Here is a 19573-nt window from a genome sequence, read left to right as displayed (position 1 = left end):
TATTCAATTCATGTTAACATTATTTTATATAATTTATGTTTATATTTCTATATTAATTTTATATTATTTTCTTGTGTTTAAGGCAGCAGCCAGCAGTTCAGTATCAGCATTGACTGAGCAGTGAGCACTATGTTGGACTGGAAAATAAACTGTATTACAAAATATTTACTCTGACCTTTTTCAATCCTGCACCTGGTTAATAAGGTATGAAAAAACTAAAACTAAACTAAAACTAAACTAAAACTAAGCCTTGTTGCAAAAATCAAAACTAAATAAAAACTAGAAAGCCCACTCTAAAACTAATTAAAACTAAACTGTAATGGAAAAAAATGTCAAAACTAACTAAAACTAGACTATAATGACAAATCCAAAACTATTTTAACCTTGCTGGCAATCGGTATTGGTACTCAAGGTACACATTTTTGGTACTCTTATATGTGTTTCTGTGGTAATAAATATTTCATATTATATATATAGAGAGAGAATAATAACATCTCGAAGTTTTTCAATTATATAAAATTCAAATTTTCAAATCAGTATAAACTTGCAATGCTGTGTTAATGTCCAGCATGGACAATCAACTACTCTTTCACCCTCTCACAGTCACAAGGATGCGTTTAGGTACTTAAACATATTACTGTTTGCTTTTACGTGAATCAGTACTCAGTACTTCAGACAGAATTCAGTCAGTACCTATAAAAATACCTGAGTCGGTACCCATCCCTACTCAGATCCTTCTTATCCCAAACAGACACAGAAAAAAACTCGTCCATGCATTCTTCACCACCTGGTTGGACTACTGTGAAGCCCTGTTTGCCGGGTTACCCAAAAAATCTATCAGACCACTCCAGCTCATTCAAAATCTGGCTCCCCGTACCACACAGAATCAGCTCCCGGTGGTTCTGCTCCCAAGTTATCCACAACATTTCCACTCATTTAACTTTGTATAAAGTTATAGTTTATGCAGAATAGGATTTTTTCATGAAAAGCTGTAAACATTTTTTTGTCCATTAGAATAATAAAAAAAAACTTCATGAAAAAAAATCTGTACACAGGTCGATATGAAATAGCTCCACCATAGAGATGATTGATTTCAGATGAGCAGGACTTTAATTAGCCAAACCCTACAGAGACCACGATGATCCAAAGGTTAACGGTGATAAAATTTAAAGCTGACGTCTCTCAGTTAAACAGTCACATAAACATGTATCTAAAGTCTGTTTCAGGTCATCTAAGAGCTCATCCATGCCAGGAAACGTTTTAATGTCCTCCTCTGGGGGCTTGGCTGATTGGCCATCCCCTGTCTGCTCAAGTATGTCTGCACACACACACACACACACACACACACACACACACACACACACACACACACACACACACACACACAAACATGCATGTACTCCCCAGTTTAATGAGTTGAAAGATGAGGCTGCAGATTTGTGCAGAGGGAAACAGTGAAGACTCATTAACCCAGTTAAACCCAGAACTGGTAACCAGTAGAGACAGGAGAGGTACACTCTGAGTCCAGCCTGTGTGTCTGGCAGTCTGTCAGATGATCCAGAAAGATGATTTCAATGTAATAATGAGTCCATACACACACCAAGCCAAAGAGGCATGTCTCAGAGGGCGGGTCAGATATGGCCTGGGGGTAATCTCAGACATTAAAAGCAGCTATTATTAACCTGAGCAGTAAAGCCAGTATTGATTCACCATGTTCACAAAATCACATTGTGGCAGAGGAACATGATCCCGGGGGATTAATTAAACATGATGATGAGAGATGTACGCCCATAGTTGGATCAAGATCAACCTGATCTTTGAGCAGGGTTACACCCATTTTGGGTATCTGAGTATTTACCCTACAACTATTTAAGCCCCTTGTACCTGGCAGGCAGGAATGAGATAAATCTGATCCAAAAGTTAGAAAAGTGTTCCAGAAGTGTTGAAAATGACAAGGTTAGCTTGTTGACAGAAAGACAACATGGATGAGGAGATGCTCATCCTAAGGACAGAAGCCGGAGAATTCCTCAGTTTCAAGACTCCGGCTGTCCTGCATTCCAGCAAAAAAGCCAGTAACATAAACCTCATCTTCTGTGTCGCTTTAATTCATGGGTCAGTCCTCATTCTGTCCTAAGTTTGTCCTCATTCCATCCTCATTGTGTCTTCATTCTGTCCTCATTCTGTCCTAAGTTTGTCCTCATTCCATCCTCATTGTGTCTTCATTCTGTCCTGATTCTGTCCTCACTCTGTCTTCTTTCTGTCTTAAATTTGCCCCCAAATCTGTTTCATTCTGTCCTCATTCTGTCCTCATTCTATCCTCATTGTGTCTTCATTCTGTCCAGATACTTTCCTCACTCTGTCTTCTTTCTGTCTTCATTCTGTCCTCAATTTGTCCTCACGCTGTCCTAAATTTGTTCTCATTCTTTCTCAATTCTGTCCTCATTATATCCTAATCCTCTACATATATTGTCCCCATTCTGTCCTGATTCTGTCCTCCTGTTGTCTTTATTCTGTCCTCAATTTGTCTTCATTCTGTCCTGATTTTGTCCCAATCCTGTACATTAATTGTCCCCATTTTGTCCTCATTTTGTATCCATTCTGTCTTTTTTCTATCTTCATTCTATATAAATTCTATATACATTCTATCTTTATTCTATAATCATTGTGTATCCATTTTGTCCTCATTTTGTATCCATTCTGTCTTCATTCTGTCTTCTTTTGACTTTATTCTGTCTTCATTCCTTTTCTTCTACTGTTTTCATTCTGTACATCTCTACCTATTTTGTTATCTTTCTGTGCTGATCTTGTCCTCTTTTTGTCCTCATTTCTCAGATAAACCTGTCTTTACATGGTTCTAGTTATGTCTAGACTTATACAGAGTGTGTTAGAATAAAGCTTTTCGATGAGTTGTAACTGATTTTTTTCCTAAACATCAGCAGAATCCTCTGTGAGAAGCTCATATCACAGTGTTACTCTCTGGTTTCAGACTGGTCAGTGGGAGCAGTTCAGAGCGTCAGCTGGTCTGAGACTTTGAGCGTAAAAGTGAGCAGAAAAGAAGTGCAGAGTCAGAAATCCTTCTGCCCTGTCACATCCTCTGTGTGTCAGAGCCCATCGCCCTCTGAACTCGTCTGCAGGCAAAAGTAATAAGCCCACGACCTGCTGATCCACAGGAAGAACCAAATCAACCATATAACAGAGGTGAGAGCTGATGGCAGACCACATTAAAGCCCTGTGGATTTTCTTATATGCAGCGGACACTGAGAGGACACCTTGAGGACACTGGTGTCCCGTCAGAATTGTGTTGTAAGGAAAGCAGCTATTGGCTCTCCTAGAAGTCAGTAAATGACGTCTTCACCTGATTTGTGTGTAATTTTCCCTTCCGTCTAAATTCTTGCTTGTGTTGTACGTCACTTTGGACAAAAGCATCTGCTAAATGAAACTGTAGAAGTGTAGAACTGTGATTGTCATGGATGCTATAGGAGAGAGAAATGGAGTCACAGATGAGTCAAAAAAGAGTAATAAACACTTTGAATATGTTTAGACTGTCAATGAACTTTCTTCTGTCCTTTAAAAAAAAAAAAAAAAAAAAAAATCAAAATAAAAGCCTCTTTCTTCTAACCGAACTTGGGATCAGTGAAGTGAGCCCAAAGAGAAACTCTGGGTGCCGCAGCAGGTTCATGCATGATGGGAGGAACTACTGCAACCAAGGTGGACCAGGTGGACTAGAGGAGTCTGGAAAGCCACTATATATATCCACTAAGTCACAAAGCTGGTAACACTCTGTCTGTTGACTTGTTTCAATTTGAAAACCACAAATAAGTACAGGTCTCAGAAAACACACAAACTAAATAAATGAATAAATAAATAAATAAATAAATAAAGGACAATAATACCTCGTACCAAGATGAAAGCCCTGGGACTCTACAGCTCTGCTGGAGGACTACAGCACCCACGCTGCCTTCCGGCAGAGGAGCCTGAAGGTGTAGACAGGGGACACCTCAGTGAAAGATGACAATTTTGTTCTGCTCATGTGAATTGAGTGTCTGGAGCAAATAAAACAGATACATATTCTGCAAAGGCCAAGGAACACTGATCCAAGCTGCTGCTGGCACTGACCCCTGTGTTACATCCTGGAGGACTTTCAAAGACAACGCTGAAAGATCACTCTGTTAAATCTCACTGTCCTGGACACACCTCTTGCTCTACAGACATGAAGTGGACATGACAGCTTCTTCAGAGTCCTGGGATGCTCAGGATTCAGTCATTTTTCAGGTAGCAGGAGTCTTTCACAGGAGAGCTCGTAGAGATCCACTGAGATTCAGGTAACAGGAAGATGATCAATACCTACCACTACAAAAACAAACATTAAAAAACATTGAAACCCACATCATCTAGGAATGACGTCCTTTCTGCCATCAACTGTGAGCGGTTTTTTGTCTGTTGAGCATACTTAGTTTTTCCTGTCACACAGCAGGTAGATTATCAGAATAGAACAGTCCCTTTGTGAATGAATGGAACAATTGACTGTTAGTTAACAGTTAAGGTTCAAAGGAGAGATGTTCAGAGGACAGACGTTCAGAGAACAGACGTTCAGAGGACAGATGTCCAGAGGACAGACATTCAGAGGACAGATGTTCAGAGGACAGACGTTCAGAGGACAGATGTTCAGAGCACAGACATTCAGAGGACAGACGTCCAGAGGACAGACAATCAGAGGACAGACGTCCAAAGGACAGACATTCAGAGGACAGACGTCCAGAGGACAGACAATCAGAGGACAGACGTCCAAAGGACAGACATTCAGAGGACAGACGTCCAGAGGACAGATGTTCAGAGGACAGACATTCAGAGGACAGACATTGAGAGGACAGACGTCCAGAGGACAGACATTCAGAGGACAGATGTTCAGAGGACAGATGTTCAGAGGACAGACATTCATTGGTCAAATGTTTTTAGTGGAGGAATCCAGCGTGTACCCTGAGAGGTGTTTAAAGTCACTGTGACTGGACGCCTGTGTCTTTTTCAGTGGACACTTACAAGACCATGAAATATAAAGACTTGAACTGGGTCAGTAAAGCAGAAACCCTCCCAGACCAAAAAGCAGTGCACTGACTGCTAAGACTGTGGTTATAATATTATAGCCATAAAACTCTGCCTTTACAGAGAACCGCTCCAAATATAACTGAATGTTAATAGTTTGGTTTGGTTTGGTTATAATGTACTACAGTTTTACTCTGAGCACAAAACTTGGCAAATATAATGATTTATTTGTGGTCTAATGTGAACATCTCATGTTAATGAGACACTGTCTTTGTGTACCCTCAGTCTCTCTGGGCTCAGTCCAGCTCCCTGTCAGTCCCGAGCCGTCTGCTCTCAGTGTAAGCTGCTCCGACTATTTTAGACACTGACCCAATTTACAGTGGTCTGATGTCTAAATATAATCATTCTTCTGATAATTATTAATATCCTCCCTATCCATACGGTCCCCACACCTACACTGGAGCTTCTCTGTGGTCCTCTGGATGTGAAGGAACTGTTCAAACATGGAAAAGAGAAACTTAGAGATTCAGCTGAGGGGACAGAGAACAGCTGATCTGATCTTTTCTGATCAGATCACATCAACAAAACCAGGGCCTGTATTCACAAAGCATCCTGAGCTCAAAGTAGCTCTTAGGGACGTCATTCTTGGTAAAATTGTAGAACTCCTTGGATTTTCTCAGATTTTTTTCTTGGGAAGATAAAAGTTCAACCACACCTCCTCACTACGATCAAAGTTTCTGTCCCCTCCTCGCTCAGAGCTGCTCTCAGAAACTTCCTGAATCCCTCTGAAGCTCATAGTCCTCTTGGGAGTTTGTAGGCTGAGTGAGGAGCTCTCTGAGGACTCTGAGGAGCTCTGTGGGTTCGGGCTCTGGACTCCTTTATCAGACCGGTTTATTTCTCCAGCAGCACAGACGCTGTGTTAAAGTGGTGTCATCACTATGGCTACGTTCAGACTGCAGCCCTTAATGCTCAAATCCGATTTTTGTGTTTAGCTGTTCAGATAACACCTGTAATGTGACCTGACTGCAGACTGTGATGTGAACAGCTCACGCTTCAGAAGTGACACGCATGCTCAGTTTAACATTACTGACATCACGCACAGCACGGTGTGATGAGGAGTAACAAACACAGAGCAAAACTGTGCTTCACAATGCTGGAAAGTTTGTTTCCATAACGCAAAACCTGATGTTACAGCAGCTCACCTAGAGTGAGCTCTTCTTATAGTAATTATGCTATATTTTATTTCTTATAAACCTTAAGGCGGACACTCTGTCCCGCACCAGAGTCTCTCCCGCCGACCCTGCTACATCTCAGAGCCGTAGTGCGCTGAACAGGTGAACAAAGAGGCAAAAACTTAGTTTTGTCATCTGTTCTGATGTTCGTAGTTTGTCTGGGGGCAGATCAGACAGGAGCAGACAGATCTCTGACTGACGCTGTCTCGTAAGAAAGTATAGCAGCGCGCAAATACACACGGATGAGATGGACAGCAGTGGATCATCGGTGTCTCTGCGTCCTGTAAACTGTTATTTCAGCCTGATTAATCCATTCAAAAAGTCGGCGCAGTGTTAATAAACTAAGTTTGTTAGTTATCATAATACAAACGTACGATTCATTCACCTTTATCCTTTATTGTGTGTGTAATGGAGATGCCAGTCGATGTCCCAGCGCTCTCTCGCTTTCTCTCATCACTCGTCCTTTTATACATTGTTTAATCAAGCTTGTAGCTGGATAAATAACTAAAACTCTTTATTTAAAAAAAAGCATAGGTACATGGGTACACTTTTTAATAATCACTTCTTCTTTTTTTCTTCTTTTTCCCCTTGACTGCATTATCTTTTCTGCTGAGCACTGTGTCAGATGACAGCGTTGAAAAGACCAATGCATTTTTTTTCTAGCAGTCAGAGAGATGTGAATATGATTAACTGCTATAGTGACCATCACCAGCCCTCCCTGTAGGCTACTCCATCATTCTAAACTTTATTTAACCCCTGATGTGAGCTGAAGGGGAGGGCCGTGCCACATCACAGTGTGAAAGAAGGGGAAATAATGACAGGCAGGATGAGACAAGACAAACAGGAGGGAGGACAAACGTATACTATTGTTGATTTAAGATAGCAGTTCAAGTGCTGGGCTAATTCAATACAGGAAGTAAAGGTTGTACGAAACCAGGGACACCAGAAATGTGGGGTCTTGATAATGTGGCCCCAAGCCACCCCCACCCCCAGCACCCAGCCACCCCCACGCTCCCTTGCGGCAGGCCGGAGGCCCCAAGCCACCCAAGAGCCAGCCCTCCCAGGACCAGACCCCTTCCCAGAGGGGAGGCCAGGAACCACAGCCAGGCCAGGTGGGGCAAGATGTGGGCATGTAGCGGTGGGATGGAGGTCACGGCCCGTCCCCCAGAAAATCCGAGGCCATGAGAGTCCTTGGAGACCACTGCCAAAGCAACAGGGTAGCCCCCCCCCCCAGCAACTTGCACAGGACAGCACCCCACAGGGAGCCCGCCATGCCAAGGCCCCCAGCGAGTAACAGGCCGAAGGATCACGCACCGCAGCCCACCAAGGGGTACGGGAGCCAGCCGGGCCTACCCGCCCCCCAGGGCCCGCGCCAGACCCCCCCCCGCAGCTCACTTTTTAATAATCACTTCTATAATAACCTCTAATTATGTTCTGTCCATGAAGTGACTTTGAAAACATTTGCCCTGAGGTAAACTGCTGTAGAATGACGTCAAAGTCACATTAAATGCGACCTGGCTGTTCAGACCGCGGTCACATTCAAGAAAATGGATATGTATCTGATTCAGTACCACATTTGAAAGTGGCCTGAATCTGATTTGAAAAGGTCAGATTCAATGCGACTTGTGCTGTTCACACTGTCAGAAACAAATCAGATACAGGTCACATTTGAGCCAAAAAATCAGATCCAGGTCACTTTTGACTGCAGTGTGAACGTAGCCTATGTGTGTGAGAGGATCACAGTTCAGAGTGCAGCTCCTGTTCTGGTTTGGACTGTTGACCCAGCATACACCAGCTGGTTTTAAGGTGGTTGTTTATTTGTGGCTCTAAACTTATTTTTTGTGTTTTACCTGCTCTGTCTCTCTCATGTTATTCCTCTCTCCTACAGCATCCAGGACAGTTATATGTTGACAGCTTATTTTGCAAATAAGAAAATGGCGTCATTCAGTGACTTTTAGAGACTTCTAGGACAGCCAGTAAAGACTGTCGGTACCAAGGAGTGGCACCAGCTTTAATGATGTTTTAAATGTCAAACTGTTTCATTCTTTAGGTTTACATGAGGACACATGATTTAAACTGATGTAAACAAACTGTTAGTGGTGGGTTACCAGGATGTATGATATTTGGGCTGTTAAAAACAACAACAGTGTTCACAGAACCAAAAACTCTGACCATGATAAGATAGAGGTATCTACCAGAGGTCTCTACCAGACGGTATCCTCTCCCCTTAACCGAAGAAATAATATCACAGCTCCCATGATGCACCTCTTTACTCTCAGCATGTTTCAGAGCAGATTTAAGGATTAACCTGGTCACTTTAATGCACCATGTCTGAGCTCTGGGTACAACACGCTCCTGATTTAATACTGGCCTTTACAGAGACTGAGGTCCAGGGCCCAGAGGTTCAGGTCTGACTCTGATTCCCCTCTGTTACTGGCTTCCATGACTTTACTGATGTTTGTGTCTCTGATAATCAGACCAACAGCTGTCTTCACATGGACCATGGTTCTGGTCCTTCATGTTTGTTCAAAGACACCTGAGCTGACAGGTGTAATAGAACACACTGTAGAGAGCTGTCCAATCAGCCATGGAAAAAAAAACACAAACCCAGACATCCCTCAGGAGGGGTACCTCAGGGGGGGTACCTCAGGGGGGGGGTACCTCAGGGGGGGTACCTCAGGGGGGGGGGTACCTCAGGAGGGGTACCTCAGGGGGGGGGTACCTCAGGGGGGGTACCTCAGGAGGGGTACCTCAGGGGGGGTACCTCAGGGGGGGTACCTCAGGAGGGGTACCTCAGGAGACGTCCCTCAGGAGACATCCCTCAGGAGACGTCCCTCAGGAGACGTCCTTCAGGGGACGTTCTTCAGAGGACGTCCCTCAGAGGATGTTCCTCAGAGGATGTTCCTCAGAGGAAGTCCCTCAGGAGACGTCCTTCAGAGGATGTTCCTCAGAGGACGTCCCTCAGAGGATGTTCCTCAGAGACATCTGCATATGGACAGAGTGGTGGAGGACGTACCGTCTTTGGTGTAGAGGGAGATCTCCACCTTCCTCTCCTCGGCTCCCAGCAGAGCTTTGGCCATCTGAGCCACAGCCGGTCTCTTGGTGTGTGGTCCGTACAGGAAGCTGCAGGTGCAAGGCTTCTGCATCACCTCAGCCCGGCTGTACCCGCACATCCCACAGAAGCCGTCATTACAGAAGATGATGGCACAGTTCTCCACCTGAGCGTTGGCGATGATGAACTTACGGTCTGTGGAGGGAGAGAGCAAACACATTGATACACACACACACCTTTCCTTCACACACACAGACAGCACTCTTCATACAGAGCTGACTCTGATATTACCTCTGTTGGGGACTTAAAAGAATCCTGTAACGAACAGAGTCCAGCAGTCCCCATGTGTGAAACTCTGTTCATCACTGGTATGAGGCATTCACTGACTCTGATGAGCTGTGTGAGGCGGTCACTGACTCTGAATGTTAATGTGTCCCTTTTTAGTTTTTTAGACAGCTTGAACTAGCACAGCTGAGAGTGAAGGGTTTGCTCGGAATGAAAGGAGTGAAGTAGCTGAAGCTGTGTTCTTAAGAGTTCTTATTTTTTCACAGGTCAAACATTTTCATCATGAGTCTTCTCAGAGTCCCAACTTCTGAGTTAGGACACTGTGTTTGAAGGGAGTGAACACAGTCAGAGCAGATCCTTCACTCTTCTTCAAACAGGGAGGGTTCAAACCTGACATGAAGCCTTGAGGACACTCTGACATCCCCATCAGCTCTTCACTCTCAAACTTTGATCCAGAGTCACCAGAAAACACCCAGCTTTCAAAACGCCCTCAGCTCCAGAACACACTCTGCTCCAGAACACACACACCTCAAGTACACATTCAGCTCCAGAACACACATTCCTTCTGAACACACTCCACTTCAGATCACATGCACGTACACAATCTGGCCAGAACACACTCTGCACAAGAACACACATCACACACTGCAGCATCCAGGATCATCAGCAGGAGCAGAAACACACTCCCTGCTTCAGAACAGACTTGTGGACACAAACACACGTGTGTGTGCGCGCCTCCTGTACTCACTCTGTCCCTCGAACTTGCGGATGATGGTGTCCAGGAAAGTGTTTTGCGGAGCCACATGTCCCCGTCGGACCGGCATGGTCCAGACCGAAGAGTCAGTCCAAAGAGCAGAACTGTCTTCTCTCACCACTTCACCACCTCACCTCCTCACCTCTTCACCTCCTCACCCTGATCTTTGATCTGAGTTTATCTCTGAAGCTCAGTTCACACAGGTTATACACCGTCCTCCTGTGCCGAGAGTCCGCTCCAACTTTACACACTCCTCTTTCTCTCCTCACCGCCACTGCTGTTTTAACTCTGGAAACAAGCCCCGCCCATTATTTACATCCCCTGGTCTGATTGGTCGCATCATGCACCGCTCGTACATCAAATCTCTCTCTTTTACACACACGAGCGCGCCTACACACACACACACACACACACACACACACACACAAATCAGCGCGCGCACAGACACAAACACGAACACACATGAGCGCGTGTACACACTCACACACACACACACACACACACACACACACACACACACACACACACACACACACACACACACACACACACACACACACAGAGAGAGAAAAGGCATTTTGTACAATTCAAAGTTCTTTATTTTGTTTTATTTTTAGATCAAAAAAACATAAAAAACCCCCACAAATCTGGAAGACCTCTTTTTTTGATTATTTAACAGAACATCAGTGCTCACAGTGCCAACATCTTCACATACAAAAACAAAGAGGGAGCTGTATAAAAGCTTTACAAACGGTGCAGTGTGTTCAGTAAGTGTAATCAGTCTGAATCGTTACATTTGGCGTTTTTAGGATAAGGAACATTTTAACCATAATGTGCAGGTTTCCATCGTGTACTCAGTCCAGCCCTTTATACAAACTTAGAGGTGTGACTTTCACACTCAGAGAACTGTCACATCCAGTCTGAATATCTGGATCAGCTGATTAACGTACAAACATCAGGCAGGCTTACAGTTACATGTTCTTTCTTTCCAAACACACTGTTTGGATAGCCTGTCAATGCAAACAGGCCCTCTTCACAGTTCAAGGCTATGATGGAGGTTTCTGGACCCAGATCCTGGTCAGCTAAAGACTGGCACAGAAACCTAATGCCCTGTTTCACCAAGCGGTTCAGTTCAGTTTGTGGCTTTCCTTTGACTCAAACTGGGACAGGTTCCCAATTTACCGACCTGTACCGTCCCACTTTTTGGTTCCCTTCTGTTGGGGTGATAAACATAATGACCCGACCCCAGAAGGTGGAGCTAGAAACACTGCAGTCTGTTGATTGATAGAAAGAATCATCACTTCCTGTGTGACAGCGGTAACAAAGAACAACATGTAACCCTGACATGTTTAGATCTCCAGTCCACTCCATTGCTCCACAAAGTTTCTGCCTCGATGCAGTGACAGACAAAACCTAACCATCGGGTCACTGTCTTCATTTAAGGTTTTAATGGCAGCAGATCCAGTTTGTGTGTGTGTGTGTGTGTGTGTGTGTGTGTGTGTGTGTGTGTGTGTGTGTGTGTGTGTGTGTGTGTGTGTGTGTGTGTGTGTGTGTGTGTGTGTGTGTGTGTGTGGTGTATACAGAGCCTCTAGTCATCAAACCCAGGATCTGTCTGTGGGCTCATTTCTTATCTCTGTCTCCTTTTTGGCTGATCTGATCTGTCACCATGGAGACATGGTTTAAATGACGGGAAGTAAAACATCAACGCATCGGGGAGGGTTTTCCCATGATTCTGTGCAGCTCTGGAGACATGAGGAAAGGTTTCTGTGCACTCCCATCATTCCTCTCCAAGTCATCACCTGGTGGATGGATGGATGGATGGATGGATGGATGGATGGATGGATGGACAGCAAAGGAAAACAGACAGGAGGATGAAGGGAAGTTAGGTAAAGTTAGTCAGATTAATGATCAGATCCTGGTGGACATGTCACTGACACACAGTGAGTGATGGGTACCGAATTAAGTACTTTTACAGGTACTGACTGAATTCAGTCTGTAATATTGAGTACAGCTACATGTTAAATCAAAAGGTACCATGTTTAGGTACCTAAACCCATCCTTGTGACTGTGAGGGTGTGGAAGAGTAGGCGATTTTCGATCCTGGACATGCACACAGCAGAGTAAGGTTATAATATTGAAGAATAAATATGTTAAATTGAAAAACTTTGTGATTTTATAGTTAAACAAACTAATATTTATCTCCACATAAACACACAAAAGTACAGAAAATACTGCTGAGTACCAATACCAACTGCCAGGTACCGGGCATCGGTAACATATTGTTTCAAAATGTGAAAGGTACCCATCCCTACACACAGCCCTCACCTCATCATGGGTACCTTGATAAATGTATTACTCCCACTAATGATGAGGACAACTCTGCCCCCTGTAGACATTCCATCCTCATTACAAAGAGTTTTATTCTGGAAAGCTGCGTCTTTACTCACAGAAGCAGAGGAAGAGTGTGTCCACACACATGGCATACACACTGAAGAAACCATGAGCAATGAGATATGAACCCATCACCACCGTCTGAGGGCAGAAAACAAGACAAGAGAAGTGTGTGTGTGTGTGTGTGTGTGTGTGTGTGTGTGTGTGTGTGTGTGTGTGTGTGTGTGTGTGTGTGTGTGTGTGTGTGTGTGTGCACGCGCGCCTGTCTGTGTGTATGTCTGTGTGTGTGTGTCTAACCAATAAGGGGACCCAGTAGTAGTTGAGTTCAGGGACTTCCTCCTGAAGAACAGGAATCTTCTTGGTGAAGAAGAAGAAGGCAATCAAACCTGTAACACACACACACACACACACACACCATGACACTGTCACATTTTCTTTCTACTTGTGAGAAACATTCTTGAAAAAAGTCAGATGTGAAGGCTTGTTCTTTTTTTTTTCAGTTACTCACCAACTCCTCCTGCGATCAGGACTTTACCCAGAAACAACAAGAAGTCCGTCACTCTGTCCAGGACTGCAACCCTACACACACACACACACACACACACACACACACACACACACACACACACACACACACACACACACACACACACACACACACACACACACACACACACACACACACACACACACACACACACACAACAGGACACACAGGAGTCAAAGATAAATGCAAAAAAACAGACATGCACAGCAAATGAAGCCACATGATGCAGCAAACCAAAACCTGCACCTACAGCCAACGTGCTGAAGCTTCATACCTACAGAGTGGAAGTGCTCCAAGCCTGCAGGTGCTCCACAGAGCAGCTCTGTTTCTGATGGAGAAGAGCTGAAACACTCTTCCTCACAGTTACGTTTTCACTTTGAATCTGTTCAAGGATGTTCATTGCTAATCCAGGAAGCTGTCATCATGTTCTCCAGAGTGAAACCCTGTGGTGCTGTGTGAGCACATGAGTTTTGCCCATATAAGGGCATGGCTGCCTTGTAGCTGTTAGCAGAGAGGCTAGGGGCCTGCGTCTGTACCTCATCCCAACTCAAACAAAGCTAGGTTAAGACAAGCCTTTCAAAATGAGCGTACTAATTTGGTGAAAACTTAACGAAGCGTTGAGAAAGTTCAGTCAGGAAAACTGGGTGCTCACACTCTACTGTTCCTTCACTCACTCTTTCCCACTTCTCTTTACTAGCTGACCGGGGGCGTGTCCGCTTTTCTCTCTATCCAATCACATTGTCTCTGCTTCAATTGTAAGCCAATCATTCATAGCTGTCAAAGTTTAAATGGGGTCTCTTCTGCTTGTCAGCTGTCTTTCAGGCTCTTGTCACGACCCTCTTCCTCCCTGGGCACCCCTAGTCTCCATTGCTCAGTTCTGCTCCTCAGCCCTGCAGTCCTCACCAAATCTTACAGATCCAGCTTTCTCAAGACTCTCACCACCACCACCACCACCGTCTAGACCGCATCAGGAATATTCATAATTCATAACGCCACTGTACCCTCTACTTTGATTATTGTAAACGTTTGATGGGGTCTAACCACCAAACTTTTCTGTGCATTTATTCATTAAATCTTTTCAAAACTCTTTCTGTTGTAAACGTCTCACCTGATTGAAATATTTACTTTGTGAAAAACAGAGAAATCTGCAGAATGACAAAAAAATCCCAGAGATCCTCTTGATTCCGGAAATCTTCTTAGAATGTGACGGCACAGTCTCTGTGTTCTTCTTTTTCTGTTTATGGCAGGTGGTACTCAGTTTGGAGTGCATCACTGCCGCCCACCATTGGCTTACTGTTGTAACTGCAATACTACAACACCAAGTAACAGTCTGTAACTTTTAAAATGGACTGATGCTTTACCAACATCAGTGATCCCTTTCATTTCTTGTCTTCAAAGAGAGGAACCCCATCCACAGGTAGGTGTTTATTTCTATAAAAATGATTGAAGTGTTTATGAACTGCTTCTTCACTTTTTCCAACCATCAGCTGATGAAACTCAGTTTTTCTGTCTGCTTGGTCACTGGCTGCTTTAGCATCCCAGTTCTGATCATCAACAAACATACAACAACAGGTTAAACAGAAGAGTACATACTGCACTATACACTGCAGTAACTACAGGAAGTACGCACAAACCACGACACACTATACACTGCATTCACTACAGGCAGTACACACTACACACAACATTAACTAGGAGAAGTACACACATTAAAAATATTTGTGACACTTCACATTTCATAAACTACAAGCAGTACACATTACATAAACCAGTGTTACCCAATCCTGGTCCTGGGGACCCCCTGCCCTGCATGTTTTAGATGTTACCCCACTCCAGCACACCTGATTCAAATGAATGGCTCGTTATCAGGCTCGATCAGAGTTTGATGACGAGCTGATCGTTTGAATCAGGTGTGTTGGAGTCGGGAACATAAAAAACATGCAAGGCAGGGGTACTCCTGGACCAGGGTTGGGTAACACTGACATAAAATTCACTACAGGCGGTACACACTACATATTACATTTAGTATAGCCAGTAAACATGACACACTACATTTACTATAATAAATATATACTACATAGAACACTAACTACAGGCAGTACACGCTACATACCATATTCATTGTAGGCTGCACGCACTACACACTACACACTACACACCACACAATACATTATCTACAGGCAGTACACACTACATACTGTATTGACTTCAGTAAGTACACACTACGCAGTATATTTACTAAAAGAAGTACTCTAATGTAGTATTTAGTGAATACAACTTTTGAATGTAGTTTAAACTTTCAACAATCCTCTTGGTGTCTGTGGGCTCACCTCATGGTTATCTGACGTTACGTTTTGCCTTAGCATTGTGGTGTTGTAGCTGTTTAGCTAACCCATCTGCTAATGTTAGACCAAATCAGTGGGTGCTGTTGCAGTGGAAGGTAGTTTGAACACAGCTCTTGTCCTCACCTCACCATGTTCCTCATCAGCAGGAAGAAGGCCTCTCTGGCTGAGGTGCAAAGGTTCTTACCATAGATGGCCACCTGGTGGACAGGAGAGAAAATACACCTGTTCTGTTGATACACTGTTAGCTCTACCTTAATGATGAAATCAAACCATGGCTCACCATGATGTAGGCGTTTCTGTTCAGGTAGCGGATGAATCTCTCCAAACACCAGAAGCAGCACTTCAGACAGATCATGATGAACGTGGACAGACTGTTGTTGGCACCTGTACAGCATCATCACTTTTTACCCCGTGCAGATTGATTTTGTCAATAATTGTGCGTGTGTTACAGAGTGTGTGTCTGTGTGTACCCCTCAGTTTCTGCTCCAGGTACTCCAGGATGATCCGGATCAGCTGGACTATGGATATGATCAGAGCTCCAAATGCCAGAGAGCCGGTGTGGAACCTGCAGAAGCAGCAGTGTGAGCACAGATAATGAAGCAGAACCTTTTCATGGTTCCACTGACCCCATCCCAGATCCTGACCTGACCGCCCTGCTGAATGAGGAGTACAGAGGACAAGGGGGGATGTCCTGAGGCTTCCTCCTGGCCCAGTAGAAACTGGCGAAGGCTCCGGCTAACGTTAACTGCTCCAGGGCCAGACTGAAGTTCACCAACCAGAGGAAGATGAGCAGGTTGGAGAGCTGGAGGAGGAAGAGGTAGCGGTGGTACGTCGTCTCTCCTCCGTAGAAAGCAAAGAGACACTGAGAGCCCAGGCACAGGGCTGAGAGGGAGACCTGTGTCCTGTTAAAGGTCTGACAGAGACAAACACACACATGTGTGTGTGAGGTGTGTGTGTGTGACTGTGTTTTGATCTGCAGACTCCTGCTCAAGCTTCTGTTGCAGACACAGCTCTTTGGAAACATGGTGAGGCAGGGCACTGGTTTTCCTCTTGTTACATGTATAATGGTGAAATCTGGGACAGGATTTCCTTTGACAGACCAGTTTATCTGAAGTTTCTATCCATTACTGCGTAAAGTGATTCTTGGGTTACTAAAAACCTTTAGTTTTGCTAAAGAATTCAGTTTTTGAGCAGGTTTTCCTCTGGAAAACAGACACTGAAGCACACAGACCCAACATGTTTGGCTCCAGTTTTTTTGGTCTCTACTTACAAAGAACAGAGGAGATGAGGGTGTGTCGTCCATGTATAGATGTATGTGTATAAGCAGAGCACAGGGGGTAGAGGGGTCAGAAGTCATACCTCAGGGTCACAGGTGCTGTTGGCCTGGGGACAGCTGACATCAGGTGACATCACTTTGTAGACGGGTTCACCTGAGGAGGCCAGGTAACTGTTCACAGAGCAGGTTAAGATGAAACATTCACACAGACAGACAGCAGGGGGCAGCAGAGGATAGCAGGGGGCAGGAGAGCCAGATTTCTACCAGCTTTTAAAAACAATAATAATAATAATAATAATAATAATAATAATAATAATAATAATAATAATAATAATAATAATAATAATAATAATAATAATACAAGAAGTAGTAGTAGTAGTTGTTGTTAATAAAAATAACTGTTAAAGTCCAGCTCGGAACATAAGTCAAACACAACCAAAGCTGACTTCAAAGGGTGAGTTCTTAACAGATGTCTAGGAGTTTATGGTTCTGGGCAGGTGATGGACATGAGTGGGGACTGAGTTCCAGAGGGTGGGGCGACTATGGAGAACGCCCAGATTCCCTAGGTGCTTGGGCCTATGGGGGGGGGGGGGACTGAAATCCTGGATGGGATTAGTGAGGGACCTATGGCTGATGATTATGAGGTTTGATTTGTTGGTTCATCCATGTTTTTATGTCTGTGAGGCAGTCAATGAGTGTGGAGTGTGTGTCTGTGGTTATGGGTTTGGTGGAAATGTAGAGCTGAATTTCATCAGTGTAACAGCGAAAATGAAGACCATGTTGACGGATAATGTCACCAAGGGGGAGCAAATACATGATGAGAGGAAGGGGACCAAGCACAGAGCCCTGGGGATGCCTTGAGTCAGTGGAGCAGTATAGGAGGAGCAGTTGTTGATGTAAATAAACTGTTAAACAGTTATTAAGGTAGGATTTCAGCCAGGAGAGTGCAGCTCCAGCGATGTTGATGGCATGTTCCGAATAGTGTGGTTTATGGTATCAAATGCAGCGGTGAGGTCGAGGAGGAGAAGAATGTTGAGGTGTACAGAGTCAGAGGACAGGAGTAGGTCATTTGTGATTTTGAGCAGTGCTGTTTCTGTGCTGGGGACAAAAGCCGGATTGGGGTGGTCTAAAATGAGTGTTATTGGTGAGGTGGGACTTGATAAGTCAGCCTCATTTAGGGTGGCCAACCAATTTTTCTGATATTGTTTGCCCATGTTTCTGAAAATCTGATATTGTGCAAACAGTTCCTCTGAATCTGATTTTATCAGTCTACTGTGCTGTAAAAATGAAACTTTAAATAGGGCTGGGGGATATATCAAAAATACTCCATGTATCGCGGGTTTTTGCACGTGAGATATATAAGATGACTGTATTGCGAAAATCGAGTACAAGTTAACGTAAGAAAGCAGAGCAATACCAACAGTAACAATGGCCGAAAAACAGCCTAAAAGAAAAAGGACAGAAGAGCATAAAATGAAAAAGAAGGTCTGTGATCATAACAGAGGGAAGACCCGGGTCAACATTGGTGTGGCTTTCCGACGGTGGAGGAAACTCCGCGTTTTAACAGAGCTGAAAACAGACGTGCATGTCGCCGTCTTTCTTCTGGACAGGTAAGCAATATTAGCTTTGTTATGCTTCACATAACAGTAACAGCCGTCTAGCATTCATCTTATTGTCTAATCTGCCAAAATGTACTGTTGTTGTGATGCTATCAATTATGGCAGTTGAGTTGTGGCGACTGTTATCTGAGGAGTCAGGGTTACCTTAGCTTTGCAGCTTAGCAGTGTGCTAACCCAGAGTTGACCTCAGACAAAATGAAACAGGGGGGCAGTATGACAGCTGCAGGGGGCGCAAATTCTTGTTCATTACTGGATACATAACCATTGTGTAAAGTTCTAATTCACATATACAAGGCACTGTACCACAACGAAAGCCACGTCCCTCCCTCTCTTTTCTCTCCCTCCGGTGCACACACAACCGTTCGTCTTTCGTGCACCATGATTAGAGTGAACATCAAACACCATTCAACAATCAAAGAACTACGAAACCCAAACAACAGTAGCAAGCTAAAGATAGAAATACCTTTAAAACAGCTGGAACCGGCGAGTGATGCAGCTAAATCTCCTGAGGACATCGTCCTCCCACTCCGTTGTACATCTGTGGGTCAAGTCTCTTTCAAAGGTAAGCTCAACAACCTGGGCCTTTCTATTGTGGAGCATCGCACGTCTTTGATCAGAAAATGTTTATATATCTAAATATTATAATATCTTTTCCTACAGTACTACTAAAACTCATCACACTACTACTACTTTCAAAGCAATAAATATGGCTTCACGTATTATAGAGAACTGACCCTCAAGTGTTTGATGGTCCAGCTTCCACCATGTTGGTCAGCTACGCAGTTTCTACGGTTGTTTCCATGACGATGCACGTCCATCATCTTTCGGGCGTGAAGCCAGGGGTGGGGTATGAAGGGAGAGGGGGATCTACATTTGTTTATCAACAACCTCTCCACTCATTTTCTCCCAGACCACTGCCTACACCTTTAATATAGTGATTTAGAGAAATCAGAATAGCGAGATATAAATTGTGTATTGAGATATAGTGTAAAAGTATCGAGATATTGGATTTTGGCCATATCATGCAGCCCT

At 44.1% G+C, this 19573-nt stretch overlaps 2 protein-coding genes across 3 annotated transcripts in view; both read right to left on the bottom strand.

Moving 5' to 3' along the window:
- LOC141804229 (voltage-gated inwardly rectifying potassium channel KCNH6-like) overlaps positions 1–10433 on the bottom strand; it is a 43904-nt gene extending 33471 nt beyond the window's left edge. The window contains exons 1-2 of the mRNA XM_074688562.1: positions 10358–10433; positions 9289–9519 (exon numbers count right to left, since the gene is read on the bottom strand). Of these exons, the coding sequence (XP_074544663.1) occupies positions 9289–9519; positions 10358–10433 (307 nt within the window). The remainder of the gene's footprint in view (positions 1–9288; positions 9520–10357) is intronic.
- Positions 10434–11025: 592 nt separating this feature from the next.
- LOC141804231 (choline transporter-like protein 5-A) overlaps positions 11026–19573 on the bottom strand; it is a 34114-nt gene continuing 25566 nt past the window's right edge. Inside the window, exons 14-22 of one of the 2 annotated variants that reach the window (XM_074688563.1) lie at positions 17006–17093; positions 16291–16559; positions 16117–16211; positions 15927–16030; positions 15770–15843; positions 13263–13333; positions 13052–13140; positions 12811–12895; positions 11026–12162 (exon numbers count right to left, since the gene is read on the bottom strand). In XM_074688563.1, the coding sequence (XP_074544664.1) occupies positions 12065–12162; positions 12811–12895; positions 13052–13140; positions 13263–13333; positions 15770–15843; positions 15927–16030; positions 16117–16211; positions 16291–16559; positions 17006–17093 (973 nt within the window). In that variant the 3' untranslated portion in view covers positions 11026–12064. The remainder of the gene's footprint in view (positions 12163–12810; positions 12896–13051; positions 13141–13262; positions 13334–15769; positions 15844–15926; positions 16031–16116; positions 16212–16290; positions 16560–17005; positions 17094–19573) is intronic. The other variant, XM_074688564.1, reaches the window with a different exon arrangement.

Source organism: Halichoeres trimaculatus, unplaced genomic scaffold, assembly GCF_033239565.1.
Source record: "Halichoeres trimaculatus isolate MK-OKI-2021-1 unplaced genomic scaffold, fHalTri1.1 fHalTri1_scaffold_15, whole genome shotgun sequence".
Classification (NCBI taxonomy): Eukaryota; Metazoa; Chordata; class Actinopteri; order Labriformes; family Labridae; genus Halichoeres; species Halichoeres trimaculatus.
The sequence above is the reverse complement of the archived record's forward strand: the minus strand, read 5'-3'. Positions and strand labels throughout refer to the sequence as shown.